The sequence below is a fragment of the Lepidochelys kempii genome, chromosome 14 (genome assembly GCF_965140265.1).
Source record: "Lepidochelys kempii isolate rLepKem1 chromosome 14, rLepKem1.hap2, whole genome shotgun sequence".
Classification (NCBI taxonomy): domain Eukaryota; kingdom Metazoa; phylum Chordata; order Testudines; family Cheloniidae; genus Lepidochelys; species Lepidochelys kempii.
Genome location: NC_133269.1, coordinates 36305900 through 36324095, shown reverse-complemented (window position 1 = coordinate 36324095; position 18196 = coordinate 36305900). Strand labels below are relative to the sequence as shown.

The following is an 18196-nucleotide window of genomic DNA, read 5'->3' as shown; positions in this document are numbered from 1 at the left end:
GATGGGGGTAGTGGTGAAACCAGGGTCCAAAGCCCTGCAGCAGAGGGCGAGAGCCTGCTGCCATACGGCTGGAGCCTGGGGCTGGAGGTGGCAGCGGGGGCCAGGAGCAATGGGTGGGCAGGGTAGGATTGAGCCAGGGGCTGGAGCCCAAAGCCCCATGGCTGGAGCCTGTCACCTGCCATCCCAGGGCTGAAGCCGGAAACCCGAACCCCACCGCCCCCAACAAGATGGGAACTCACACTGGCTGCCTGCTCCTCCAGCATTTGAGGCTCTAGAAAGAGGCAGGGGCTGAACCCCTGCTGGCGGCCCTGCAGGAGAAGGCAGCTGCTTTGTGCCCCCCCAGTCATGGCCCAGGAGGCTGTGGCAGCAAGGAAAGCCCCTGGTGGCCAAATCTGAGAAATGCTGCTCTAGTGTATCTGCTCGGCAGCATCTATGTCAGTGGGAGCTCAAAAAAAAAAAAAAAAAGCCTCCCCCAGCCCCCTGCAAGCTCTGGTCTGAGCCTAGGCAGAAGGTATACTAGGCCAGGGGAGGCCTGAGCTGTGGTGGTCCTACCTGTGCTCTGCCTCTTCTCCTCCCCTGAGACCCCCACCAGGCATGCAGCCTGGTGAGTCCCTCCTCCACTCCACCTCCCCTTGCCGGAGGTTCCCACCACTCACTGTGTTCCTCCTCAGGACGGCCTGGGCAGGCAGCTCGGGATGGCTTGGGCTGGTCTTAAAAATTGGAAATTCCAGGAGATGACACACTCTATATGATTTTATAAAAATATGCTAATGAGTGTGAATATAACTATTCCCCACAGGTCTGGTTTTCTTTGATCATGTTCTGTTCCTCTCCTCAGGACTTAATCCAATTTGTCCTCAACTTTCCTAAAGTGTAGTGCCCAGTACTGGACACAGGACTCCAGCTGAGGCCTCTCCGGGGCCGAGCAGAGCGGGACAACAACCTCCCGCAACTTACCTACAATAGAATGATACCAGACTTTTCCCCAGCTGCGTCAATGGGTGACAGGCACACAGTGTCCGAGTGAGTCCATTAAAGACCATTCTCCCTCCCACCCCCACCCCATTATTCAAGACAAGGGACACTGGGAGTTTGAGAAACTAAATTCGACTTTATTCTTTGCAAACCAAGAAATAAAAGCTCAATTTCCCTCCACCCCCCACATGCAAGGCCCAGCCGGGCACGGTGCATTTCAGCCCTAGCTCAGTACATTGCTGCTCCAGCCACGCACGCACCCCAGGGAAAGAGGAACAAGTTAAAGCTGATAGAAAAGCACTAACAATCCACGAGAGAGGCATTTGCCTAGCCTCCTCCTCTCAGGAATGGGGAAGACGCCGACCCCTCTCCACATCAATCCTCTTGGGGCTTCATTTGTAGTCCTCATTGTTTTGCTGACAGGTACTGGTCATTTTCATTGTTCAAAGAAGAAGCAAATCTGATGTCAAAGGAAAATCAGTAAGGACTATTTTGGCAAATTATCATTAGTCTTTTGAAGTCCCCAAGAAAACTGAGCTATATCCCGTCAAACTAATTTAATATCAAAATACATGACAGAACAGCCTTCACCAAAAAGAGAAAAACCCACGCTCCAGGGTGAGCTACAAATCACTTTCCCATTCATGAAGTGAAATCCCAGGGAATTTTAAGACTCAAAATCTTGGGAACAAATTTGCCCATTTCCTTCTGAACAGGCAAAAGCTGATTTACTCAGCACGGCCACATTATTTGCCTGGGTTATTGACAAAGATTGAGCATCATCATCATAAAAGAAAGAGGAAAAAAGACAAACCTAACCAAAAACGTCCTGTGTACAAATGATCTGGATTAGGCTGAAAAAACTCCAGATGCCACTTTACCAATAGCTGGAGGCTGGGCTTGAAGCTCAAACTGTGCTTTGGGGTTCATTTGAATTCCCCCTTCAGGAATGTGACATTTTCTTCTCCAGCACCCAGGGGCCTGACTGAGGATCAAAGAAATCAAAGCCTGATTCCTAAGCATGGTGGGAAAAGGACACTGTGGTAAATGACACACATGAAGGTGGAGGGGTAGAATGGGAAAAGGGTAAGCTCTCCATGACTTGGACAGAGGTTGCTCTGTGAGAGAAGACGTGTGAGGTTGATGGGGGAGGAAGGGAATCCCCCGGACCCACCCCATCCCCCTCAAATAACACAGAAGTTAAAACACCACATTATTTTACTATCCCTGCTCCCGCTTTTTTAGAATCTATTGAATGCTGGTGTATAAGGGAGAAACAGCACAAAAAAGTAAATGCTTTTCAGCAGAACCTGGAGCAGCGTGAGGATGTCTGGGAATGAGACAATCTCACTGCAAAGGGGGTACTTTTAGTGACTCAAACAATCACTTTGCTAATGGGGGATTGGAATAAACTGCTCAGGGTCAATCTAGACTAGAAAAAGGGGAGGAGGAACAAAGGAGACGCACTACCTAATCCCAACCACTTTTCCTGCCCTAGACAGACACTCGGAGGCTGATATCATCCCTCCCTATTTATTCCCCCTCTGGAAGGCACAGATTTCTCTAAGGTCATCGCGCAAGCTGCTGGCAGAGTTGGGAAAAGAGCTTAGGTCTGCTGAGTCCCAGGCCAGTGCTCTATCCACTAAGCAACGCTGCTTCCCTCTCAGAGGCTGATGCTGCTGTAGCAGAGGTGGCAAATCCAGACTTCCAACAAAAGAGCCTGTGGGAATGAGTTTCTCCTAATGGTGCTGTCTGAATGCAGAGGGGGCAGGGAAACGGGGCAGAGGGGGAGAGTGAGGAGAGGCAGCACCTCCCTACCCCTGTGCTCTCCCATCCCCTGGTCCCTTAACGGTTGATCCCCCAGAGTCCAGCGGCCTGGGGGATTCGGAGAGGGGAGGTGTTACCAGCCCCCATGGACACCCCCCCTGCAGAGAAGAGCTCCAGGTAAGTGGGGGAGCCCAGCCCAGGGGCTGGTGGAAGTTGCGGGGTGGACACAGGTATCTAGAGTGAAGGTGGGGCCTGGCTCAAGTGTCCTTCTCCTCATCTCCATGGCAGGGGGATCCCGGCTGGGAAGGGAACAGAGAGGGGCATGGGCGGCGGGTATAGTAGGCTGGGGGAAACCACGCCTCCTGAAACACTTTAGCTTGGCCCTGCCCACACTCCACCAGGCCCCCTCTGGCCTGCTGGAGCAGAAGGGATAGGGCCTCAGGCAGAGGGTGAGGGGCCAGGGGCTAGCCTCCCCCCAAGGGCACGTTCACCCACCATCCATGGAGACGGGGAACTTCAGCCAGGCAGAGGGAGCATCTGGAGGAGTTTCTCTCTCTCCCTTCCCCCACCTGTGGCCCATCAGCTCAGCAGCCAGGGCTGCAGCAGGGAGGAGGGACTGATGGGGGCTTCTCCACGTCTGCCTGGGGTTTGCTTAGACCAGGCAGACCCAGAGGGTCACTGACCAGCTGATGTTTGGCTGCTGTTGGATCCTCACCCCAGCAATGGGCAGCTGGATCCTTGGGAGCCAAATGCCCCTGATGTGTGGGAACGAGGAAATGGGTTTGTCACCATGGTCAGCCCCAGTCAGGGCCATGAGATAATTTCCTGACTGTGTGGAGGCATCTCTGATGTCCAACATGATGTTAGCTCCACTTGGAGCATTTTCCACACTGAGAACATCTCAGAGGTTTCTTCCCTGTGTGGATTTGTGGATGCCTGATACTCCAGGAGCACCAAATGAACCTTCCCCCACATTCAAGGTCTCTGTTGTGTGGGTCACTGAAGTATGAAGTCAAATTGAATCTTTTCCTGCAGCCAAGCTATTCCTAGGGTCTCTCACCCTTGTGGCTTCTCTGATGTTTGGTCAGCTCTGACCTCTTACTGAAGCTTTTTCCACAGTCAAAGCATTTAGAAGGTGTCGCTCCTGTGTGGATTCTCCTGTGTTTAGTAAGGTATGAGCGCTGACTGAAAGTTTTCCCACAGTCCAAGCATTTATGGGATCTCTCTCCTGTGTGGGTTTTCTGATGCATATTAAGGCCTGATTTGAAACTGAAACTTTTCCCACACTCAGGGCATTTGTAGGGTCTCTCTCCTGTGTGCGTTCTCCCATGTTGAGTAAGATGTGAGCGCTGACTGAAAGTTTTCCCACACTCAAGGCATTTATAGGGTTTTTCTCCCGTGTGGATTCTCCTATGTTTAGTAAGGGCTGAACTTGCAATAAAACCTTTCCCACAGTCGAGGCATTTATAGGGTCTTTCTCCCGTGTGGATTCGTCCATGTTTAATAAGTGATGAACTTTGCATAAATCTTTTCCCACACTCAAGGCATCCATAGGTTCTCTCTCTTGTGTGGGTTCTCTGATGTCTAGTAAGCTTTGAGCTCTCACTAAAACTTTTCCCACATTCAAGGCATTTAAAGGGTCTCTCTCCTGTGTGCACTCTCTGGTGTAGAATAAGTTGTGACTTCTGAATGAAGCTTTTCCCACAGTCCAAGCATTTATGGGGTCTCTCTCCTGTGTGGATTGCCTGATGTCTAGTAAGGTTTGTTTTGTCAACTAAACTTTTCCCACAATCGAGGCATTTATAAGGTTTGTCACCTCTGTGTGTTCTCTGATGCTTAATAAGGTGTGAGCGACGAATGAAATCTTTCCCACACTCAAGGCATTTACATGGTCTTTCTCCTGTGTGGATTCTCTTATGTTTATTAAGGGATGAACTTTCCATAAAACTTTTCCCACACTCAAGGCATTTATAGGGTCTTTCTCCTGTGTGGATTCTCCTATGTTTAATAAGGGATGAACGTTCCATGAATCTTTTCCCACACTCAAGGCATTTATAAGGTCTCTCTCCTTTGTGGATTCTCCTGTGTTGAATAAGAGATGAACTTTGAATAAAACTTTTCCCACACTCAAGGCATTTATAAGGTCTCTCTCCTGTGTGGGTTCGTTGATGTGTAATAAGCTGTGATTTCTGAATAAAACTTTTCCCACATTCAAGGCATATAAAGGGTCTCTCTCCTGTGTGCACTCTCTGGTGTACAATAAATTGTGACTTCTGAATGAAGCTTTTCCCACAGTCCAAGCATTTATGGGGTCTCTCTCCTGTGTGAATTGCCTGATGTCGAGTAAGTTTTGTTCTGTCAACAAAATTTTTCCCACAGTTGAGGCATTTATATGGTTTGTCGCCTGTGTGGACTCTCTGATGCTTAATAAGGTGTGAACGGCGAATGAAATTTTTCCCACACTCAAGGCATTTATAAGGTCTCTCTCCGGTGTGGATTCTCCTATGTTTAATAAGGTCTGAGCTCTGAGCGAAAGTTTTCCCACAGTCCATGCATTTATAGGGTTTCTCCCCCGTGTGGGTCCTCTCATGTCTAATAAGGGCCGATAACACACTGAAAACTTTTGCACACTCAAGGCATTTATAGGGTTTCTCTCCCGTGTGCAGTCTCTGCTGTATAATGAGAAATGACTTCTCACTGAAGCTTTTCCCACAGTCCAAGCACTCATAGGACTTCTCTCCTGTGAGGGTTCTCCAATGTGTAATAAGGTTTCCACTGAAACGGAATCTTTTCCCACAGTCAAGGCATTTGTAGGGTCTCTCTTCATTGTGACTTGTCTGCTGGACTGTGGTTTCCTTGGGATCTTTGCATCCTCCACCATGTTGAATGGATTCATCCAGTTTGTTTCCTAGCTGCATCTCTGATCTATGTCGATCTCCCCAGGCTTCTCCCTGTTCCAAGTACTTGGAGAAATTCCCTTCAGCTTTTCTCAAAAATGTCTCCTGCGGTTCCACTTTCCCAGGACCTTCCTGCTGCTGAGTCTCCTCCTTGTTCTCACTCACTGTCCTCTCACCTGCTGGGAGAGAGAGAATCCAGACAGGAGTCACTGAATGTGCCGGGGAGAAGGGACCGAAAGGGGAATAGCAAAGAGGGAAAACACAACACAGTGACTGCTGGGGAGATGGAGACATTGGATTCTGCCTCCACATCCCACCCAAACATTTCCAGGGAAGTAAAGTCAGGGAGGAAATTCCCGACAGCTAACAGGATGGGTGGGAAGCCGTGACTGATATCTGCCTTGATGCTACAACACCTGCTGACTGCAGCCCTGACTTGGGTGAGATGGGGCAGAACTGAGGGCTCTCGCTCACGGCACGTTTTGGGAGGTCCAGCTTTTTTCTTTACTCACCAAATGTTTCTGTCTCAGTTTCCCTGACTCCTCACCTGTGTGGGTGCCTCTCGGGCTCTCCCTTTTCTCGTCGGCCTGGAGATCTGGGACCCACGGCTCTTCCCCTCGTTCCAGCTGGGTGATCAGGTCAGGTTTGGGAACGGGAAATCCTGCTCAGGGGGTGAAAATAAGAATGGCCATACTTGGTCAGACCAAAGATCCATCTAGCCCAGTATCCTGTCTGCCGACAGTGGCCAATGCCAGGGGCCCCCAGAGGGAATGAACAGAACAGGCAATCACCAAGTGATCCATCCCCTGTCACTCATTCCCAGCTTCTGGCAAACAGAGGCAAGGGACACCATCCCTGCCCATCCTGGCTAATAGCCATTGATGGACCTGTCCTCCATAAACTTATCTAGTTCTTTTTTGAACCCTGTTATAGTCTTGGGCTTCACAACATCCTCTGGCAAAGAGTTCCACAGGTTGACTGTGCGTTGTGTGAAGAAACGCTTCATTTTGTTTGTTTTAAACCTGCTGCCTATTAATTGCATTTGGTAAATCAGGCAAGGTCAGGGAGCATGGAGTCTTGGTAGAGTATTTGTCACAAGGAACATTCCCTGAGTTTAACCTGACCCTACATGGGACTGTGGTAACTCAGACCCTTGGGAGCAGACGACATCGGGGGAGGGGGCGGGGGTGTTGTCACGCCCTCACTAGGAGTTCTCAGGGTAGATGTGCTCTGGGGGACTTGCTGGCACACACAGCTCGGGTATTGAACTCTTATCTATTTCCTAAGCTGCAGAACCTAGAGCCCTCCCCATGGATGGAGCTGGTCCCAGGAAGGAAGGTGAACGGTGTGGGAAAGAGAAATAATATAGGCAGAACAATACCCTGCTTCTGGCCTCTTGAAAGTGGGAGAGATGGGGATGAATTAGTATGTTCATTAGGTTTCTGACTCCCTTGATCCCTTGAGCAGGGTGTGGTGATGAAAGTATCTCTCACACTGGAGCTGTGGACCTCGCGACCCTCCCCACCAATCCAAGGAACCAGAGAAGAATCTGACCAGAGTTAGACACGCAGACCCCACAGCTTCTAATAGCTAGGAACACAGGAATCCCTTACCCAGCGAGGTCACCGTCTCATAGATCTCCTGCATGACGTCCCTGTAGAGGGCTCTCTGAGCGGGGTCCAGCAGAGCCCCCTGCCCCTCGGTGAAATACACAGCCACCTCCTCGAAGGTCACTGGCATCTGAAACATCAGTTCCTGCATTCAGCACCTGCTGCCCCAGTCGCAATCCCACTAGTCAGGGGAAGGAGGCCCAGAGAAGCAGAATCCCACCCCCACCCTGCTCAGAGCAGCCAGGAGGCGTTAAGGCATGGGGAGAAGGTGAGAGCTCCTTGTCCCCCCAGCACACGGAGCGGGGCAGGGTCTTCTCATTTCCCACTCGCCTGCCAGCCACAGGCTGATACGGGAAGCAGAGCTCTGAGCCGGGGACAGGGACAGGAATCCCGACAGCTTCCCTTCGTATTTCACAGCAGCCTCTGGCCAGTGGGGTCAGGCTCCAGCACTGGGAGTCTGGTCACTTTTCCCAGCCCTGCCCAGGGGGCTGTTTCCTGTTTCAGAAATGGAGGGAATGTTCTCCCCTCCCCCCACCCGCCAATGGGCCTGTTCAGAAAATCAGATCCCAGGCTGATCATGTCCCAGCAGGTTTATCACAGCCTGCCCCTCCCCCTGTACAGCAAATCCCCCTGCAGCTCCCTGAAAATCCCCTACCTGAGCTGGCTCCATCACAGCCATTTCCCTTCCCTGTCCCCTGGAAGATGGGAGGATCTGGAGCGAAACGTGGACGTGATTCCTCAGCCTGTCAGGGCGAGAGGGGCGACGGGGGAGGTTTCAGAAGGGGCTTGAGTCCATTTCACACCCCGATTCCCCCCAGGCTCCATCCCTGCAGACAGACACTCTGGGCTCTGCCACGCTGGGAAAACCCTCAGTCACTTTATTACAACACAGACCTTGCCCCTCCCACCAGCACTGAACCCCCGGGGACACTTTTAAACCCCCCCAGGGACAGAGTCTCTGAGACAAATGCTAGAAAAGAGCAGAATCAAAGGAACCACTTTGGGGGATTTCCCCCATATCGGCCCGAAGGGCAGCGGGTCCCCCCAGCAGCGCGGGGACTGGGCAGAGGCGGAACCTGGTTTTTCCTCTGTCAGCTCCTCCCCTTGTTCCCAGGAGAGTCAGGCTGCCCAGGGGGATGCAGGGAAGAGATCCGGGCGGGTCTGGGAACCTCCCTCCCCACTTCTTGCTCCTGCTGCCACTTTCGGTCTCACCGTTCCCCTTCCTGTCTCCGTCCCTCCCGCCTCTGCCTGGGAGAACTGGGGACTCTCCCGTTCCCAGGGGCGCTCGCTCTCCAGTGTGAGCCTGGCTGTGTCACTGAGGGCAGCAGCTCTGGGACCCACAGGCACAGGGGGAGCCCCTCCCGCTCCGGTACAAACTCAGCAGCAGGTCCCTGTCCTGCCTGGCCCCAGCCCTTTCCCCCAGGTCTCTCCCCTCACTTGGAGGCTCTGGCTCAGGAGCTGATATGGGCAGAGCCCAGGGCTGCTGCGGGGGCTGGTTCCAGCCATGGTGAAAGTGCTCACCCCAGCTGAGCCCAGAGTGGGGGTTAAGGAAGGCCTCTCCCTGGCACAGACCCCGCTGGGGAGCAGCAGTTTCACACTCTGGGCTCTCAGGTAGAGGAGGCAGCATCTGACCCAGGTAGCTCAATTCAAGGGCTCTGACATCAGGAGCAGAGAGAGACAGGCACCAGCTGCCTCCTCTCCCTGAGCAATAATCGGAGCCCTCTGGTGGCAGCAGCTAATGACTGAGCCTCTCTGTCCTGCCCCTGCAGCCCCCAGGGACTGATCCCAGACAGGCAGAGGCTGATCCCATCGGCCCATCCACACTCCCCGCCTGCCAGAGCCAGCAGTGACTCTGGTCTCACACCAGTGTGGCTGAGATCTGACTCCTGCCCGGAAATCAGGCCAGGGCCCTGGTCAGCCCCAAACACTCAGGAGACAGATCCCAAAATCATGAGTGTGTCTGAAAATAATAAACTGGGAGCAGGGTGTGTGTGGGGGGGCGGGGGGTCTGGATATTTGCCTTGTAGCTTCTGAGCCCTGAGGAGGAAGGCTCCATCTACTCCCAAAGGATCATGGACTATTTGCGGTAAAAGATTTCCCCCCTGACTTCTGCGTGGGGCAGCCCCGCACCCTCTCCTGACCCATGGGATGGGGGAGCTGCCCTTGTATCTCTCCCAGACCCCTGCCCTGTTTGTCTCCCTTCCCCAGCCAGTCTGCTCTTGCTCTCACAGTCTCTCCCCAGCCTCCCCTCCCCACATCCCCCCCTTTCCTTTGCAGTGCCCCCCCACTCAGAGTTTCCTTCTGTTGCAGCCCTGTTCCCATCTGCCCCATAAGTTTCCCCTGATTGCCCTGCAACGCCACATCCTCCCCAGCGCATTCCCAGCCCCCATCCCATCCTGCCCCCTGCATCCCACTCCTGCCCTTCATACATCCCCGTTCCCCCCTCAATCCCCTCTTATCTACACACACAAACCCACCTCCAACCCTCTTTAGAGCCCTTCTGGTGTAGTGCGAGAAACTGCTGTTTCTAGGAATTTGCTACTTGGGGTGCACTCAGTATGCGCAAACAAACTGAGCATGGTCAGTAACATCTGCTGAAGCCACTGCCCTTACTGGGCACAAGATGCTGTGGATTGCTTTTTACAGGGGTTAAAAAGGGGCAAAGGGGGCAAATCGGAGAAGGGTGGCCAGGGTCTGAGCAGGGGGCAAAAACTGACTGGTCAGGGGGGTCAAGAAGCTGGGGGCAGGGTTAGGATAGGGGCTGAGGGGCAAAATCGGGGGTTAAGCCCAGGGGTGAGGCACTGCCAGAGGGTGACAGAGGGCAAAACCCCTGGCTGAAGGGGTAACAGTTACCCCGGTTGGACTGAGACACCTCCTTCCCCTCAGCCCCACAATTCTCCCACTGCAGCCTGATTCCCCCGTGTCGACCCGTCCTCCGCTCCCCCCCCCCCTTGCACTTCTTTAGCCTCCTCCCCCTGCAGTCCCGGGGGGGGCGGGTCTCTCTTACCTTCCCTCCGAGCGGGGCCCCCCGGGGCAGGGGCCGGGCCGGGAAGGGGCCCTGGCCGGGCTGGGGGCTCTGCCCTGGGAGAGGCTCCCGGGGAGCAGCGGGCAGGGCCCGGCTGGAGGTTCCCCTCTCCCGGCTGCAGCCCGGGCTCCGGGCTCCCAGCACCAGCCGCCGGGGCGCGGGGATCTCGCCGGGAGCCAGAGTCCCCGCAGCGGCTGCGAGTCACTTCCTGCGGCCGGGCCTGAGCCCCGCGATCCTCCCCCCAGAGCCGCCCCCCAGCCGCTCCTGGGTCCTAGCGATCAACCCACCGATCTGCAGCCGCCTGCCCCAGACCCTGCCCCCTGGGGACCCCACCAGCCTGGGCGCGGGCAGCTTCTCCCCGCATTAAGGGAGCGTCATGCATAGAAGCAAATGTACCATTGGGCAAACAGACAAGAGACAATCCCAGAGAGCAGGGAGAAGGGGGGGTTTCTACAGAGACTGGGGATTGTTCCAGAGAGTCCCCAATGTCTACATGGACACAGGGATGATGGGGGTCCTGGTCCTGGAGAGGCAGCCCAGAGATAGACCTGTAGACCGCGTTTCTCGGTGACACTGACACTGTGTATGATTTTCTCTGGTAACAGACGGGCACAGGGAGCAGTTGGCCAGAGCTGGTTTCTTGTCTGCACCCCACGCTCACTGGCTACCAGTCCTGGGCCGGAGCTACCGGCTCTGCTCCCTTCACTCCATGGAGCTGTCAGAGCTTTGCCACCAGGTTTCCTGGAGTTATTTGTGGGGCCGGATTAATCCATCCCTGGGCTCTAGGCAAAAGCCCTTCATGTCTTCCCCCCTGCACTAGGGATCCCCTCTGCCCCTCTCCCGGCTGGCTCCCCCCTGAGGACACTGACAGCAGCTACCTGTCGCACACCTGCATATCAGCGGTGAAGCTCTAGCTAATCTGGTTCAGAGGCTGGTGCTCTGCCCACTCAGTTTTGGCCCCATTAACACCCCCCCCATTAACCCCCCCACACCCCAAATAGGACAGGGAACATGGCATGGGGGACAAAATGGAGTGAGCTGTGTTGTGACCTGGTGCATGGGAGGTCACATTGCCACTCGCTCAATTCTGGCCTCATGCAAACCCCCTCCAAAACGGGGTGCAGGCCTTTGGCCCTAGGCATATACTTAGGTTGCCTATGTCTTAATTCAGCCCTAACTGCACTTGATCTGTCCCAGGCTGGAGGCCTGCAGGGGAGTTATTCAGTTGCTGTTATGTCCAGAGGGGTCTGGTCCCTGTTCAAAGAGAGGAGGCTGCACTCGTATAGTGGATGTTTTATCCCAGAAAGGAGTACCTGTTCTTCCCCAGCTCACTGGCTAAAGTGCTCTCCACTCAGTTTGGCCTAGAAGGGGGAAGAGGTGTGACACAGTGGGAATTTTTTGTAATATTTTTGTATGAATAGTGTGCATGCCTCAGTTTCCCCTATATGTAGCACTGTTAACTAGAAAAGGAGTACTTGTGGCACCTTAGAGACTAACCAATTTATTTGAGCATAAGCTTTCGTGAGCTACAGCTCACTTCATCGGATGCATACTGTGGAAAATACAGAAGATGTTTTTATACACACAGACCATGAAAAAATGGGTGTTTATCACTACAAAAGATTTTCTCTCCCCCCACCCCACTCTCCTGCTGGTAATAGCTTATCTAAAGTGATCACTCTCCTTACAATGTGTATGATAATCAAGGTGGGCCATTTCCAGCACAAATCCAGGGTTTAACAAGAATGTCTGAGGAACAATGGGTGGGGAAAGAATAAACAAGGGGAAATAGGTTACTTTTTATAATGAATCTACCATTCCCAGGCTCTATTCAAGCCTAAGTTAATTGTATCCAATTCCAACAAGAGAGTGGTTTGGGGGTGGTGGGGGGGGGGGGGAAGAAAACTGGATTTGTGCTGGAAATGGACCATTTGATTATCATGCACATTGTAAGGAGAGTGATCACTTTAGATAAGCTATTACCAGCAGGAGAGTGGGGTGGGGGGAGAGAAAACCTTTTGTAGTGATAAACACCCATTTTTTCATGGTCTGTGTGTATAAAAACATCTTCTGTATTTTCCACAGTATGCATCCGATGAAGTGAGCTGTAGCTCACGAAAGCTCATGCTCAAATAAATTGGTTAGTCTCTAAGGTGCCACAAGTCCTCCTTTTCTTTTTGCGAATACAGACGAACACGGCTGTTACTCTGAAACATGTTGCCATAATATGGATCTAAAAGGTGCCGTGTCGTATAGCATTGGAAAACTACGAACTCACTGCTCAGTGATATTCTTGCATGAGGTAAGTGTGGGCGATACATGAAGAATTGTAAATATACATGAGCAGGAATATGTTCTTAAAAGCCTGGCTGTCAGGCTTAAGTCACCCCGCCCCAGACAAAGGAATGTGGTTCTTCCGCCTGCCTGAACCTGTCTGCAATGTAAATGGAGCGAGGGCAATGAAATTATATTTACACCAAGGGGAGACAATGTCAACCAAAGTGGAAGATGGCACTTCCCACTCTCAATGGGAGATGGAAGCCACAGCTCCAAGAAACCTTCCAGCCTCCTGAGGCGAGGTCATTGAACTCTGGAAGCTATAACCAGGCCACAAAGCCAGCTTGGCACACATTGCTGGGCAGATCAAAGCGGGCCGAGCTCCTGTACACCTGTGAAAGGTGGAATCTTCCAGCCAAGAAGTCTGAAGGTCCCCAGATACATAATCTAGGTGAGAAACCTGCTGAGACACAAGGCTCAGATTCACTGAAGATAAATGTACACACTAGAAAGCAAAGGAGTACTTGTGGCACCTTAGAAACTAACCAATTTATTTGAGCATGAGCTTTCGTGAGCTACAGCTCACTTCATCGGATTCACGAAAGCTCATGCTCAAATAAATTGGTTAGTCTCTAAGGTGCCACAAGTACTCCTTTTCTTTTTGCGAATACAGACTAACACGGCTGTTACTCTGACACTAGAAAGCACGTTTTCTGTGTAACCTCTCCTGGCTTTTTCACACTTACTGGACATCCCTTAATCCTAGGTTCCCTGGGAATAAATTCAGTTTTAGTTTTACAACAAACCATCTCAGTGCCGTGTGAATCCTCAGCTAACTAACAGGGTGGGGCTGTGCACTGTCTCTTTAAGAGAGCAGCAGACTTACTAAAGTTCTGTGAGTGCGCTCAGGAGGATCTGACCCAACACAGGTGGTGACAACCCCTCACTGATCTGGGTTGAACCCCACAGCATCACAATGGCACTAGACCAGTTTCACCTGAGTCCACCGCTCCGGTATCAAGCTTGAATCTGCTGATAGTAAAACAAAACAAAGTTTATTTTGAGAGAGAGGAGAGCTTTAAATAGAATCAACGGGGAGGGATGGAAACAAAAAATTCAGAAAACTGGGACAAGAGCCTACACTGATTAGAAGTTACATTTTCTACCTGATAAAAAGATCCTCACCCAAAAGGTCAGTCTTTCACAGCATCTGCTAGGCCCAAGAAGCCAGCCCCCAGTCTTCCAGGAAGTATCCTGCTTCAGTGACTGGATGCAGAGTGTCCTGTGACACATTAAAAAGAAAAGGAGTATTTGTGGCACCTTAGAGACTAACCAATTTATTTGAGCATAAGCTTTCGTGAGCTACAGCTCACTTCATTGGACGAAAGCTTATGCTCAAATAAATTGGTTAGTCTCTAAGGTGCCACAAGTCCTCCTTTTCTTTTTGCGAATACAGACTAACACAGCTGCTACTCTGAAACCTGTGACACACTGAATCAGTCTTTTGTCTTTCTTCCCAGGCAGGGCGATCCCCTCGCTGTCAGATCCTCCTTGTCACTGTCACAACCTTTCAGTGTTTATAGTTCAGCTTGGATGGTTTTCCATTCATTTTCTGAATAAGCACAATGGTAGACAGTTGGTCAACTCATTGCATAATGGGCTAGCCAGGAAAAACTCCCTCCAATTTAAATGGGCTGTCACCAAAACCAGTGATTCCCTGGTGACTCACTTTCACTCCAACACCATAAGGGGATAACTTTCAAGACATTTACGTTATTACTTCTATATCACCCATACATGCCTCTCGGAATATTTATGAGTATCAACACGTTATAAGCTTTCAGGAGAGATCTCACATGCGACTTCTTAAGGATAAGTACCAGGAAAACAGTGCATTAAGCGTAGTGAGTTTGTCAGGTGTGAGACAGGAGTTGCTTGTATTGAAAAGTGAGCCTTTTGCCTTTGTGGAACATGGGCCTTTGTGGAACATGGGCAGGGCCACAGCCTGGATTAGGGGAGGTTTAGCCTGCCCTGGCCTTTGATACCCACCGCCCATGACATCGCATCCAAGAGACAAACTCCATTGTGTTGGGCGTACCGCTTCCCTTTGCTCGGCTACAACTAAATGAAAATGTAACACCGTGCGACAGCTCCCCCTCCTTCTCCTCGGCCCGGGGAGCCGTGCGGCAGCTCCCCACCCCAGCTCACCTTTGCTCCACCTCCTCCCCGAGTGCCACCGTTCCACTTCTCCCGCCTCCCAGGCTTGCAGCACCAATCAGCTGATTGGCGCCGCAAGCCTGGGAGGGAGAGAAGCAGAGCGGGGCGGCGCGCTCAGGGGAGGAGGCGGAGCAGAGGTGAGCTGGGGCAGAGAGCGGTTCACCTGCGTGCCCCCCCCACACCCCCATTACTTGCTGCAGGCGGCCCTCCCCGCGCCCCCCTGCCCCAGCTCACCTCCGCTCCACCGCCTCCCCGGAGCGCGCTTTTGGCTGCCCCCAACCACTTGGAGCCCGAGGCGGCCGCCTAGTTTGCCTAGCGGTTTCACTGGCCCTGGCTGTTACTGAAGCTTTTCTCACATTCCAAGCATTCATGGGGCTTCTCTCCAGTGTGAATTATCTGATGTGTAATAAGGGCTGATCTGCGACTAAAAGTTTTCCCGCAGTCCAAGCACTTAGGGGGGTTTTCACCTGTGTGGATTCTCTGATGAGTGATAAGGTTTGATTTCTGATTGAAGCTGTCAATCAAGCTGTCAATGAAGCCATCTGTCAAGCTGTGTCCACAATGGGGCTCAGGTCGACTTAACTATGGTGCTCAGGGCTCAAAACTTTGCCTTGCCCTGAGTGAAGCAGTAGATGGATCTGATTGCTCACTGTAGCCCAGGCCTTACAACACAGACCCGGCCCCTTCCAGCAGGCTCCACCCACCAACACTTCCAAACGCCCCCAGCATCAGAGCTGGGCACAGTTCATGGCAACTGCTCCTGTATTTCTGCTCAGTGGTCCAGCCAGGGCACCCACTGGGCCCCGCCCCAGCAATCGCCTCTCAGGCGTAGAGACCAAGTCTTCCCTAGGCCATGTCTACACGAGCACTTATGCAGGCAAAACTTCTGTCGCTCAGGGGGGTGAAGAAAGCTCTCCCCCCGAACACAGCAACTGCCGCTCACTGAGCTGGTTTTATTGTGTAGACGGGAGAGCTCTCTCCTGTCGGTGTAACGTGGCCACACGAGCGGTCTCAGAGCGGCACACCTGTGCAGCTCCCAGTTTGTAAGTGCAGACGTGGCCCAAGGAAATCCATCGCACTCGTACTGTTCCCAAAAGGCCTTTGAAATCCCTAATATCTCCCAGAGATGGCATCAGTCCCGTCTTCCCCCCAAAGGACACCCATACAACCACACAGCAGCCCACAAGCAGTAGCATTGTCAATACAAGGGACTCCCAAAATGCTTACACTTAATTCAATACGGATTAGAATCACAGAACCATAGGGTCAGAGGAACCACAAGGATCATCTACTCTAACCCCTGCCAAGATGCAGGATTTGTTGTGTCTAAGCCACCCAAGGCAGAGGGCTATCCAGCCTCCTTTGGAAAACCACTGGTGAAGGAGCTTCCACGACAACCCCGAGGCATCTGTTCCATTGTCCTCCTGAGATTTTTCCCGAGATTTATTGTAAATCGCTTATGCTGTAGTTTGATCCCATTGCCTCTTGTCCTGCACTCTGGGGCAAGAGAGAGCAACTTCTCCAGATACCGGCCTCCTCTTCTCCCTCAGCAATAACCAGAGCCCTCTAGTCTGACGGCAACAACTAATGAACGAGCTGCCCCGGACTCCCCCTGCAGCCCCCAGGGACAGGCAGGTAGAGGCTGATCTCACTGGCCCATCCGCACTCACCCCCTGCCAGAGCCAGACGTGACTCTAGTCTGACACCGGTGTGGGTGAGATCCGAATCCATGGCACAGGGAAGCTGCCATTGTCTCTCTCACCACCTCTCTTCCTTTTCACTGCCTCTGTCTCTCCCTTCCCCAGCCAGCCTCCTCTTGCTCTCCCATTCCCCCTCCGGCCTCCCCAGTCCCCTCTCCCCGCATCCCTTTTCCTTCACTAGTTCCCACCACCCAGATTTCCCTCTATTCCAGCCCTGTGTCCTGTGGGCTCCACAATTCTCCCCCATACAGTGATCCCCCTGCGTTGTCTCATCCTCCATGCAGCGCCCCCCCCTGCCCCTGCCCCCTGCATCGCCCTTCAGCCTCTGCACTCGTCACACATCCCTGTTCACCTGTAAATCCCCTCTTGCCCACACCCTCTTCACACATCTTGGACTCCCACCCCCCTTTGTACCCCCCACGTGTGGCTGTCCCAGACCCCAGCGCACACACGGAGCTGGCGGCAGCTTTCCCGGGCCCGGGGCAGGGAATCGCAGCCGGCTCCGCGGGGAGCAGCCCGGGGCCAAACCCGCCCCCTGCAGCCCGGGGGTGACGGGGGGGTCGGGTCTCTCTTACCTTCCCTCCGAGCGGGGCCCCCGGGGCAGGGGCCGGGCCGGGAAGGGGCCCTGGCCGGGCTGGGGGCTCTGCCCTGGGAGAGGCTCCCGGGGAGCAGCGGGCAGGGCCCGGCTGGAGGTTCCCCTCTCCCGGCTGCAGCCCGGGCTCCGGGCTCCCAGCACCAGCCGCCGGGGCGCGGGGATCTCGCCGGGAGCCAGAGTCACCGCAGCGGCTGCGAGTCACTTCCTGCGGCCGGGACACAGGGAGCCCGCTCATTGTTCCCACCCAGCTGCTCCTGGGTCCTAGCGATCAACCCACCGATCTGCAGCCGCCTGCCCCAGACCCTGCCCCCTGGGGCCCCACCTCCCTTGGGCACGGGCAGCTTCTCCCAGCCCTATGCAGGTGTCCTGCCTAGAAGCCACACCACAGGGTCAATGGCGGGGGACAGAAAGGAGACGTGCAGATCTCGGGGTGGGGGGAGAAGGGGGGTTTCTATGGAGGCTCGGGGTTGTTCCAGATGATCCAGGGGTAACGGGAGCCGGGGACACTCTGTGTGTGATTCATTCTGGTAACAGACTGGCACAGGGAGCAGGTGGTCAGAGCTGGTCTCTTCTCTCCACACCAGGCTCACTGGCTACCAGCCCTGGGCTCCCAGCTCTGCTCCCCTAGCTCTGGTCATGGAGCTGTCAGAGCTTTGCCACTGGGTTCTGCTGGTTACCTGTTGGTCCAGATGAACCCACCCTGGGCTCTATTTAAACCCCTTCATGTCTGCCCCCCTCCTAGGGATCCCCTCTGCCCATCTCCCAGCTGGCTCCTCCATGTGGGCACTGACTGCAGCTCCCTGTCAGGCACCTGGATGTCAGCAGCAAAGCTTCTGTTGCTCTGGGTCAGGAACTGGTGCTCTACCCCCTCAGGATTGTCTCCTTTTCCCCCCTCCTCATTTTCCAATTGTCACCAAAATCATCCCCCTTTTCCTGATGGCTGCCTAGAAAATCCACTGAAATGTTGGAATTGATCAGATGCAGCCATCAAAACAAACCAGTGTCATCGGGTTAAGTGCAGGGCCCAGGGATTTCCCTACATCCCCCCATAGGGGTGTTTGCCCCCCTGAATTTCCCCAACCCCGCCCCCAATTTTGTGAACTAGTTACATACATTGTTGCCAATTTAGTGAT

General features: G+C 53.5%; 2 protein-coding genes across 5 annotated transcripts in view; both read right to left on the bottom strand.

Moving 5' to 3' along the window:
- The window catches only part of LOC140898396 (uncharacterized), a 317402-nt gene extending 307117 nt beyond the window's left edge, over nt 1-10285 (bottom strand). Inside the window, exon 1 of the mRNA XM_073312193.1 lies at nt 10257-10285. The gene's annotated coding sequence lies outside the window, so the exon portion shown is untranslated. The remainder of the gene's footprint in view (nt 1-10256) is intronic.
- LOC140898394 (uncharacterized) lies at nt 1099-17242 on the bottom strand. 4 transcript variants are annotated; one of them, XR_012154976.1, is made up of 6 exons: nt 9727-9747; nt 7905-7992; nt 7253-7379; nt 6187-6300; nt 3238-5818; nt 1099-1435 (listed from the first exon to the last, which is right to left on the bottom strand). XR_012154976.1 is itself a non-coding variant. In XM_073312188.1 (6 exons), the coding sequence occupies exons 2-6, from the start codon at nt 7926-7928 to the stop codon at nt 1419-1421; spliced, it is 2298 nt and encodes a 765-aa protein (XP_073168289.1). In that variant the 5' UTR covers nt 7929-7992; nt 17044-17242; the 3' UTR covers nt 1099-1418. The 4 variants fall into 4 exon arrangements, 2 of the variants coding, with proteins under 2 accessions (XP_073168289.1, XP_073168288.1); XR_012154977.1 differs by having other exon boundaries at nt 3458-5818; XM_073312188.1 differs by lacking the exon at nt 9727-9747 and adding an exon at nt 17044-17242 and having other exon boundaries at nt 3803-5818.
- Nucleotides 17243-18196: the final 954 nt, after the last annotated feature.